The sequence below is a fragment of the Hippocampus bargibanti genome, linkage group LG10, assembly GCF_051943395.1.
Source record: "Hippocampus bargibanti isolate YZ-2025 linkage group LG10, ASM5194339v1, whole genome shotgun sequence".
In the NCBI taxonomy this organism is placed as follows: Eukaryota; Metazoa; Chordata; class Actinopteri; order Syngnathiformes; family Syngnathidae; genus Hippocampus; species Hippocampus bargibanti.
The window spans coordinates 9,681,690-9,692,001 of record NC_142743.1 but is presented as its reverse complement, the minus strand read 5'-3'; the positions used below and the strand labels follow the sequence as shown (position 1 = coordinate 9,692,001).

The window sequence follows — 10,312 nt, the reverse complement described above, 5'->3', positions numbered from 1 at the left end:
TCCCTTCCACAAGGGGGCAGGATTTCCATTTTGTCCCCCATGTTAGCGCTTTGTAATTGAAATTGCATGACAAAGAGCACCATTCCCCAATTAGTTCGGGTTTAGTTTTTTCTTGCTCGAGTGCCGATAAAACGCTGACCAGACCTGTGGCAATGTTTTTCCCTTCCACAAGGGGGCAGTATATCCTTTTTTTCATTTTAATGCTTTGTTTCAGCTTCAGCTGTTGTTAAAGCGCAATATAAACCAATATGTATGTATTGCATTGTATTTTGGACAGCCACCCTCATTTTAAGCTCAGATAACTCCAGACCAATCTACATAATTTAGAAATTAACAGTTTTTTTCTGATGACAGAAGAAAGTCTCAGGTTTATGTAGTCCTAAAACTCTGTCCTGTCCTGTCCTAGAATTTGAGTGACAATGACAAAAACAGTGCCACTGAAGTGGACACATTTTTGTCTGGCAGTGAATGATTTAATGGCGCTAGTTTCCGGAAAATCCATCCAGAAAAAAATTGCTATGTCGTGTAAATAACGTACACTGACAAATATGAATGACCTCCACCCTTCGCAAGGTTTCTAGGGGTGCGGGGGAGGGGGCTATACATTGTTTTAGATTGTGGGAGGGTCAACCTTGCGCCGTATAAATAAACCGCCGAGACACGCTGAGATACAAGTGAGTGACGTGACTTGAAGACCCAAACCTTTCGACAAAAACAACACTCAATGGCAAACAACAGAAGTGAGTCTCCCATCCATTGCCGTATTTATCTTATTCATAAAACGTATGCTAACCCAACATCTTCTGTCTTGAGTTACTATTGCGTCCGTGGACCCCAGATGCCGTGAGAACAACTCGGCTCACCGCACCTGGGAGATCGACCTCAAACGCTTGATTGTACGCAGAGGTCAGTCCTTCTCCATTTCGGTGCAGTGCTCCGGGGATGTGAGTCAATGCACGGTGGCTTTGGACCTCCATCTTGGTGAGTCAAAACTGATCTCAAAATGGCTTGTCGACCATTTTGTGGGTATTTTATTTGCTATAGACTCCAGCACGGATGTTCTTTTGCATGAATGGCAACAGTTGGATGCAGATGTAAACGTTATTTTCCCTGACGATCAGTTTCATTTGTTGTTAGGCAAGCGAGAAGAAGTCACAATCAACGTGAAGAGGGAGAAAGGCGCAAGCGGCGATTGGTGGTTTACCCAGCGGAGAGTCTACGATGAACTTCTGCTGACTCTGTACAGCCCGACGGACGCCATCGTCGGCCTTCACCGCCTGTCTGTGTCGTTGGTGTGCTTGGCAACTGGACGCGTGTTCGATACCGACGGGAGGACTAAGTTTCACATGCTCTACAATCCGTGGTGCAAAGGTGAATGCATATCTCTCAACCGGCTGAATTTTGCCATATTCTGTACGATTTTTGCACATTTTTAGACGTGTACGGCATACAAGAAAGTTTGTACGGGAAACGCAAAAATTGTGAAATAAATGTTAAGATATTGTCGATTCCGTTTTCGTCATTAAATATTAGCAGTAATGTCAATTTGAACAAATATCGCTACTCGTAAAAAGCAAAATCAACCACCGGGAAAACAAGTCACTGCGAAAGGTCTCGAGAAGAAACAAAAGTTCCGAGAAGTTCCGGAAAGTTCAGGAATTTTATTTTGAAATCAGTTAAATGAAACATTTTACTGTGTTTTTTTTCTTCTCTGTAATATCATTCATCCATCCATCCATCCATCCATCCATCCATCCATCCATCCATCCATCCATCCATTTTCCGTACTGCCTATTCCTCATTCATTCATTCATATTTTGTATAAATATTATACATCGTAAGAAAATAAATTACAGTTCTTTTTTTGCTGTGGACAAATTCAATTTGGTGAAGGTGAAACTTTGTTCATAAAATTGCTCAATGAAATATTACACACGCATATGTTTTTTTATCAGTAAGTAAGGAAAAATAGGGCCGTTCGTAAGGTCACAGTGTCTCGTAGGTTGACAGGTATGTGAATGAATCTGTTACGACCATGAGTTATCACGACTTGCGCTTCGATGTTGCTAATTTTTATATTTTGATCGTCTGCGTTTGTTTCTGCGTATCTGTGTGCCACAGATGATGCAGTGTATCTTGCTGATGAGATGCTCAATCAGGAATATATTATGAATGAGAATGGGATCATTTACATGGACAACTGGGACTCCATCAGTCAGAGACGTTGGAACTTTGGGCAGGTACACACAAAAAATATCCAGCACACATGCATACGATATACAAACTGGTATGTGTGTGTGTTTGTGTGTGTGTGATCACAGTTTGAGGACAAGGTGATGGACATTTGTTTTGAAATACTGGACAACTCCACGGAGGCCATAAGAGACTCGAAGAAAGACCTGCTGCAAAGATATGACCCCGTCTACGTCAGCAGGATTGTCACTGCCATGGTGATGACGACGACAACACACACACACACACACACACACACACACACACACACACACACACACACACACACACACACACACACACACACACACGCAACGCACACACACAAAACACCACCACTATTTCCACTCTACATTGTGTACACTAAAAACGAATCTTTTAATATGTGCGTCCAGGTGAATGCCAATCGCGACAGGGGTGTGTTGCAAGGCCGCTGGGAGGAGCCGTACTCTGACGGAGTCCCGCCTTACAGATGGACGGGCAGCGTTTCCATCCTCCAAAAGTGGAGCGACGGCGGAGCCAAGCGCGTCAAATATGGCCAGTGCTGGGTCTTTGCTGCTGTTACAACTACAAGTGAGCTATCTTGTTGTCATCCGAGTATTTGGACAAGCATGAGAGCTGCTATTTTCATGTTATAAAATGGAAAAGCGTATTTTCTTTATCGGTTTAGTATTATGGTACGTATTTATTTTGTATGCTCTTTGTACAGTACTGCGCTGCCTGGGAATCCCAGCTCGCAACATTACCAACTTTGAGTCTGCCCATGACACTGACGGAAACCTTTCATTGGACTACCTGGTCGATGAAGAACTGAAGATTATCAAAAAAGGCCGCTCGGATAGCTCATGGTAGGACAAAGCCAATAAATCAATAAACCAATCAATAAATACATGAATGAATGAATGAATGAATGAATGAATGAATGAATGAATAATCGGATGAATGAATGAATAAATGCATAAATAAATACGCAAACAAATACATAAATAAACACATGGCTGACTAGAATTCATAAACACAAACCAATATAAATAAATAAATAAATAAACAAACAATGAATGAATCAATAAATGAATAAATAAAGAAACAAATACATGAATAAATGAATAACGAAACAAACAAATGCATCAATAAATTAACAAAAATAAATGACTAAATCAAAATAAATAAATACATAAATAAACGCATAAACGAATAGACAGATGAATGAATACATGAACAATATAATAAATGAACAACTAAAAAAATCTAATAAATGAATGCATGAATAAATAAATAAATAAATACATGATGACTAAACAAATAAATAAAAACCACATAAACACAATTAAAATAAATGAATAAATAATGGATGAATACATGAATGAACAAATAAATGAAAAAAAATAATACATGAATAAATGAATGCCGAAATAAATAAATAAACACATAAATAAACAAACATAAAAAGTAAATAAACAAAAATAATTAACTAAATAAACATGAATAAATAAATACATAAATAAATAGGTTTTTCCCCCTCTTGGTATTCCTGATGTCATTGATGTCTCTCTCAAACTTCTTTTTAGGAACTTCCACTGTTGGGTTGAGGCCTGGATGAGGAGAGATGACCTCCCACAGGGAAATGACGGCTGGCAGGTTTTGGATCCAACCCCTCAAGAATTGAGTGAAGGTAGAGTCCATTTTATATTTTATTTTATTTTAATGTATTTGTATTTTATTTTATTGTGTTTATTTTATTTTTTCAAATTTGATGCTGATATGACCTTTTGATTGCCAGGTGACTTCCGCTGTGGCCCATGTCCCGTGAAGGCCATCAAGGAGGGAAATTTAGGCGTCAAGTATGACACTCCGTTTGTATTTGCGGAGGTTAACGCTGACATCATCCACTGGATGGTGCGAAAAGACGGCCAGCGTCAGAAGGTAGTTCCTTTTTCTTTTCCTTCAAGAAAACCTCATTTTATCGGAAACGATCAAGCTTTGTGTTTACAGATCAGAGTGGACCAGTTCAGCATTGGCAGGAACATCAGCACCAAAAGTGTTTTTGGCAATCGTAGAGATGATGTCACTCAACACTACAAATATCCTGAAGGTTAGTCAACAGAACTCATTTTTCAACATGGATAAACAGATCACACATACTGTATTTCGGCTTTACGTCACTTCTCATGAATAAGCTCAAAATCCAATGTCTGCTGGATTTGGTACGCATGGATCGGTAGCGCCTGCCTAAAGGGAGTTGCGAGAAAAGGTGGTTAGCAGGTGTGGAGGGTCCAGTAGTATTTTCCGTGCCCTTGTCTTGATTCGATATATTTAATTGTGTTCTGCCTCAGTCTCCCTAAATCATCCGCACTAGGTCCATAACTTTTTTTTTGTGACGCGAAACGGTCGGATTAATTAAAGCAGTAGACTACTTGTGGTGTCACGATTTTGCGTGAGATCACTTTCTACTCACTGTCCAATTTGCTTCGATACTACGACGCGTCTTCAAATGTCACGTCACCGTAGCCGCGGTTTAATTATCAAGGCCTGATTAATTTTCTTCATCAGGCTCCAGGAATGCGAGAGAGGTGCACCAAAAGGCTCAGCGTGCAATCAGAGAGTCGTCCCCCGAGAGGCCCGAATCAGAGAAGTTTTTGTTGAGTGTCAAACCCGGAAAACTTTTGTTTGGATCAGATATCGACATTGTTGTTGAGGTATGGCACAGAAAGTATTATTGTTAAGGATATTTAGCTTTAACAAGCTTTCCTTAAAAAACTTTGTGACTGGCTTTTACAGACGTTCCCCTACTTACGAACATTCGAGTTACGAACAACCGTATATAGGAACATTTTTGCGGTTATGTTGAAAAATGTTCAGACAGCTATGCTGTAAGTTAGATTTTGTATTTGCACGCCTTTTTTCGAATAGTGCTTCTTTTCCACCGCTAAGGCTGAGGCGATGTGAGAGCTCTCTCTCTCTCTCTCTCTCTCTCTCTCTCTCTCTCTCTCTCTCTCTCTCTCTCTCTCTCTCTCTCTCTCTCTCTCTCTCTCTCTCTCTCTCTCTCTCTCTCTCTCTCTCTCTCTCTCTCTCTCTCTCTCTCTCTCTCTCTCTCACCATATGTAGTATTCTCTCCAGTTTTACATGTCCATATCTATATTGAGCATATATTTTATTAAATGTATATTTTTCAGTACAAACCGACACAGGTTACTTATACAAGCCTTAAAGGACAACCGACGTCACTTATTTTGTTTCTTAACTGACATCAGAAAAACGTTTTATAGCATCTAAAATACCCAAAACACGCAGTATGATATTTTTAGTCAAATGTAAAACACCAATAAAAATGACTTAAAGTGTCCAAAAACGACTTCAAATTGAACCCGGAAGTGGCCAGTTTCAGAAAGTCCCGCCCCCAGTTTGTGACGTCACGCCAAGACGTCTTGCCTTGCTCTAGAATCAAAACAATGGCTTCAGATTCGAAGAAGATGCTTTCTTGTTACTCATCCAGTGAGGAATATGATTCAAATAATTCTGAAGAGGAAGGCATAAATGTTTGCAATCGATTACTCAATCAGAAGCCTGCATCGAATAACTTCGTGCTTTCGGGTGCATTTGCATATCATTTTCCAAAGTAGACGCACAGAGAACACAAGAAAAATGGATAAGTGGTTGGGAATCAAGCCAAAACCTCAGCCGAGGAAGAGAGACTCAAAAGAAACAAACAAAATTTATGACGCTCCAAAATGTAAACGTACATTGAGAGCATCGTGGAAAGAGTAGTTTATGTGGCTTGCAGCAGACGACGCAACGCAAATATTGCACTGTGCAACCTGCCAGGAAGTGTATGGACAAACGACAGCTGAAGCAAAATCACCAGCAAGGGCCCATAAATTACCATAAATTAAGGAAGGGAGCGTTTAGGGTAGATACATCTTGAAGTGTTGTTCTGTTATATATTCTGATTATTAATCTTTCATACTTGGCAACAATGTTTTTTTTGCAATTAGTCATATTGTGTTTCATGTTGTGAAAAATGTGGCAGCCAACTTTATGGCTGGACAGACAACTTTTCAGAGTTGTCTTTCCCTGCTGTCCAGTAACTTTTTGTCATGAGTTTTAGACACTGCTATGAGCCATAAACATACATTCCATACAAAATATAGCACTGAACCAACTTACGAACAAATTCAACTTATGAACAACCGTTCGGAGCGTATCTCGTCCCTAAGTTGGGGAGCATCTGTATTCAGAAAGACCTCTCACAAAAAGTTAGTTTTCGGAGGAGGAAAAACAAGTTACTGCATCTGAAAAAAAAACAGTATGAATAACCAGCACTTGAAAAGAGGGAATATTTTTGGTGCTTTATGGAGATGGTCAAGAAGAGTCTGGGAAATGATTGCAATTTTTTAGCAAATACAGTAAAGTCTCGTTATATCGATATCGGTTATATCGATAGTACCGCTTATTACGATACTATTTCTATGAACTCAAGGAGAAAATTACATGCGCGCAGGGTCGGATATATCGATAGTCCCGGTTATATCGATATTTTTTCCGACTCCCGAGAATATCGATATAACGAGACTTTACTGTAATTATTGTTTTGCAGTTGATGAACGACGGTGGAAAAAAAGCCGATGTTCGCCTGACCATGGCAGTCACGGCGGAAACGTACAACGGGATACACCTTGGGATGGTGCAGAAGGAAACCAAGCAGATTTCTGTACACGACAAACAAGGTTAGAAAATGTAAAACAAAACCCACAAATAAAATGTCCGCACACACATTATTTGACCTTTGCCAAAATAGTTCACAAGGAGGTGGTACGAGTGGGCTTCGACGACTACGTCAAGTACATCTCCGGACAGCAGAAACTTAAGATGACGGCATTGTTGGCGGCCGAGGGACTGAGGAGACCCGTCATGGCCATGGGCAGAATCTCACCCGTCATGCCTCAAGTCCTTGTTGAGGTGGGGTCACCCGGACAGAATTTAACACCATCCATTTTCCGATCCACTCGTCCTTACAATGGTCCCGGGGGTATGGGGGTGGGGGCACCCTGAACCGGTCGCCAGTCAATCACCGGGCACACACAGACAAACAACCATTCATGCTCCCCAGAGACTATTCAGAGTGTTCAATCAGCCTGCCATGCATGTTTTTGGAATGTGGGTGGAAATCGGAATACCCGGAGAAAACGCACACAAGCCCAGTGGAGTTAAAAATCCCAAACTAAAAACAATAACAAATCCTACAACTGACATTTGTGTTGCCGGTGATAAAGCAAACAAGTTGCTAGTTTTCTTGTGGTATCTTGTTATTGTACATTTTTCATTTGACTAAAAGTGGGTCATATCATATTTAACCCATTCAGGGATGGCAGTTAGCACAGTGGACAGCTTGTCATGTTCTCAATTTACACCAGGAGTTGGGAACCCATGGAGAGCCATAGGTGGTTCTTTTGATGATTGTATTTGGCTCGCATATAAAAATATATCAGAAAATGGATGGTTAACTCATTCACTGTCAGACATGTGCAAAATGAGTCCACTCCAGTGCCAGGGCTCTTGTCATTGTCATTCAAATTCTAGGACCCACAGAAAATTGAGTTGTAGGACTACATAAACATTCAATGCAGCGTAAGAAACCTTACACCACAGGTGTCAAAGTCAAGGCCCGTGGGCCAAATACGGCCCACCACATATTTTTTTTCGGCCTGCAAAAGCAAATTAAAATTCCATGATGCTTGCTAAAATCCTAACCAAAATGTCATATTTTTGGATGCAAAGCACAATAACAGTCATTATTCTTGAATTCAGATTTGAAAACTAGTTATTCATTATTTTTTTCGTCCGCTCTTTATGTAATATGTGGAGGGGATTAAACATAGTAATTGCTCCCTCAAATTCATAACGGCCCCCGAGAGGAAACCATAACTACAATGTGGCTCGCGGTAAAAAAATGACTTTGACACCCCCGCCTTAGACTTTCTTCTTTACTCAGAAAACACAAGCTAATTCTTAAATATTATGGGTCTGGAGTTATATGAGCTCAAAATGAGAGCGGCTTTCCAAAATACATACATATTGGCTTATATAGCGCTTTTACAACGGCTGAAGCTAGGAGAAGGTGCCAACATGGAAAAAAGGGAAATACTGCCCCACTGTGGAAAGGAAAAAACATTGCCAGAGGCCATGGCGCTTTCTGGCACCCAAACAAGAAAAAACAAAACCTGAACAAATTCGAGAATGGCGCACTACATCATATTTTCAATTCCCGAATAAATTTGTGAATGGCAGCAAATGAGTTAAAAATAAATGTCTTGCTATGTTTTTTTTCCATCCATTGACATTCAACATCACATCCGTTACAGAAACCTGTTCGAAAACCGATTTGTTCGAAAACCGAAACATTTCCCATTTAAATCAATGTAATCATTGTCACATTTGTTATTTTTTATCGTGATTGACCAATCCAAACACGTTTGCTCAAAATGGAACGCGACATAGGAATGATGGGTCGCGCACAAGGAAGTGACGTATAAGCAAGCTGGAGGGAGGTCCAGCGGTGCATTCACGTGCGCTCAATTTTTTCGGTTGTAAATAAAAAACCCAAGATTTCGAGAAATTTGAAAACCAAGGTTTGACTGTATAGATTTTTAAAAAAAAATGATCACGTAATTATATGTCAATTCTTTTCCTGCTCTCCATTGTTTATGAACATTACAAAATGTTCTACCAACAGGCTTTTTCAAATGTTCAATTATCTCTTTTCAGGTTAATGGTAAGACTTATCTGCGAAAGCAAGCAACCTGCTCCATCTCCTTCACCAACCCTCTCAAGGTGCCTCTGAGGGGGGGCGTTTTCAACGTGGAGGGGGCCGGCCTGTTGCCTTCCACTGAGGTTAAAGTCAAGTAAGAACAAAACTGGATCAGCTACATTTGCCGTCATCCTTCATTCGACACCGACAACAAAATTTTTGTCTTTCAGCACCGACATCGACCCCGGACAGAAGGCGATCGTCAAACTGGCTTTCGTACCATTGCGGACTGGCGTCAGGAAACTTTTGGTTGACTTCTTCTCAGATGGGATCAAAGACGTGAAGGGAGATGCTACAGTGATGGTTCGCAAGTGAAGGGGTGGAATGGAATCAAATAAGTTGAATAGGAAGTCGAATCGGTCACCAGTTGAGTCGTCCATCACATAATAATAATAATAATAATAATAATAATAATAATAATAATAATAATAATAATAATAATAATAATACATTTCATTGATAAGCGCCTTTCAAAACTCTCAAGGTCACTTTAAAGTCACAGGATAAGTTTAGCTAGCTAGCTAGCTAGGTAGGTAATACCTAGCTAGCTAGCCAGCTAATAGATAGCTAGCCAGCTAGCTAACAGATAGCCCTCTCTCTTTATCATAGCTCCATCAAGTGGAGGCATAATGCGATCGCAGCCATTGTTGCACCAATTTTTTGCACCTGATAATGCGGTGCGTCCTATACAGTAAGTATAGGTATATACGTACATAGTTTAATCTGCTATTGTATTATGTGTTGTTTTATTCATGGTTTTATTGTTTTATGTATTGTTGTTTTTATTGTAAAGTGTCCTTGGGTGTTCGGCAAGGCGCTTGTCAATTCAATGTATTATTATTATTATTATTATTATTATTATTATTATTATTATTATTATTATTATTATTATTATTCTCTCATAATGAATTCTGTCAAACGGAAATTCCTTCATCCCCCCAAAAAATATTGTCTTAATTGTTTACCACTAAATGATAGCAAAGATCAACACACGCTCGGGTGGCGCAAATATTCTACAAGTGACAGCCACGTAACAACACGTAAGACTTCTTTCGCTAGCATGCTACGCTAAAGCTTTCCTGCATGAGTGAACACACAATGCACACGCCAGCGAGCGAGCGCACTCCGCACAGCCTCCCTGACCCACATGGTGACAGATCACACATACTAATTTTTTGTTTTGAAAAACGACTTGACATTTGATAAAAACAGGTTACAAAGTATCGTCACAAAAGAAAATGAGTTTCTGTAATGCCTTGTCATACTGTTGTTGAC

At 40.0% G+C, this 10,312-nt stretch overlaps 1 protein-coding gene across 1 annotated transcript; it reads left to right on the top strand.

The window, feature by feature from the left end:
- The first annotated feature begins 668 nt into the window (after window positions 1-668).
- Window positions 669-9,899, top strand: LOC148892328 (protein-glutamine gamma-glutamyltransferase 2-like). The gene is made up of 15 exons (XM_089006837.1): window positions 669-740; window positions 814-981; window positions 1,138-1,371; window positions 2,122-2,240; window positions 2,322-2,450; window positions 2,628-2,805; window positions 2,942-3,080; window positions 3,801-3,904; window positions 4,013-4,155; window positions 4,225-4,324; window positions 4,783-4,928; window positions 6,827-6,956; window positions 7,028-7,188; window positions 8,995-9,131; window positions 9,208-9,899. Exons 1-15 carry the CDS (start codon window positions 725-727, stop codon window positions 9,350-9,352), a joined length of 2,049 nt encoding a protein of 682 aa, XP_088862963.1. The 5' UTR covers window positions 669-724; the 3' UTR covers window positions 9,353-9,899.
- The last annotated feature ends 413 nt before the right edge of the window (window positions 9,900-10,312 follow it).

Excerpts from the sequence above, each read along its gene's own strand:
- LOC148892328 (XM_089006837.1), top strand. Across the intron at positions 6,957-7,027 it reads TTCTGTACACGACAAACAAG|TTCACAAGGAGGTGGTACGA; the intron begins GTTAGAAAATGT and ends TTGCCAAAATAG. Across the intron at positions 7,189-8,994 it reads TGCCTCAAGTCCTTGTTGAG|GTTAATGGTAAGACTTATCT; the intron begins GTGGGGTCACCC and ends ATCTCTTTTCAG.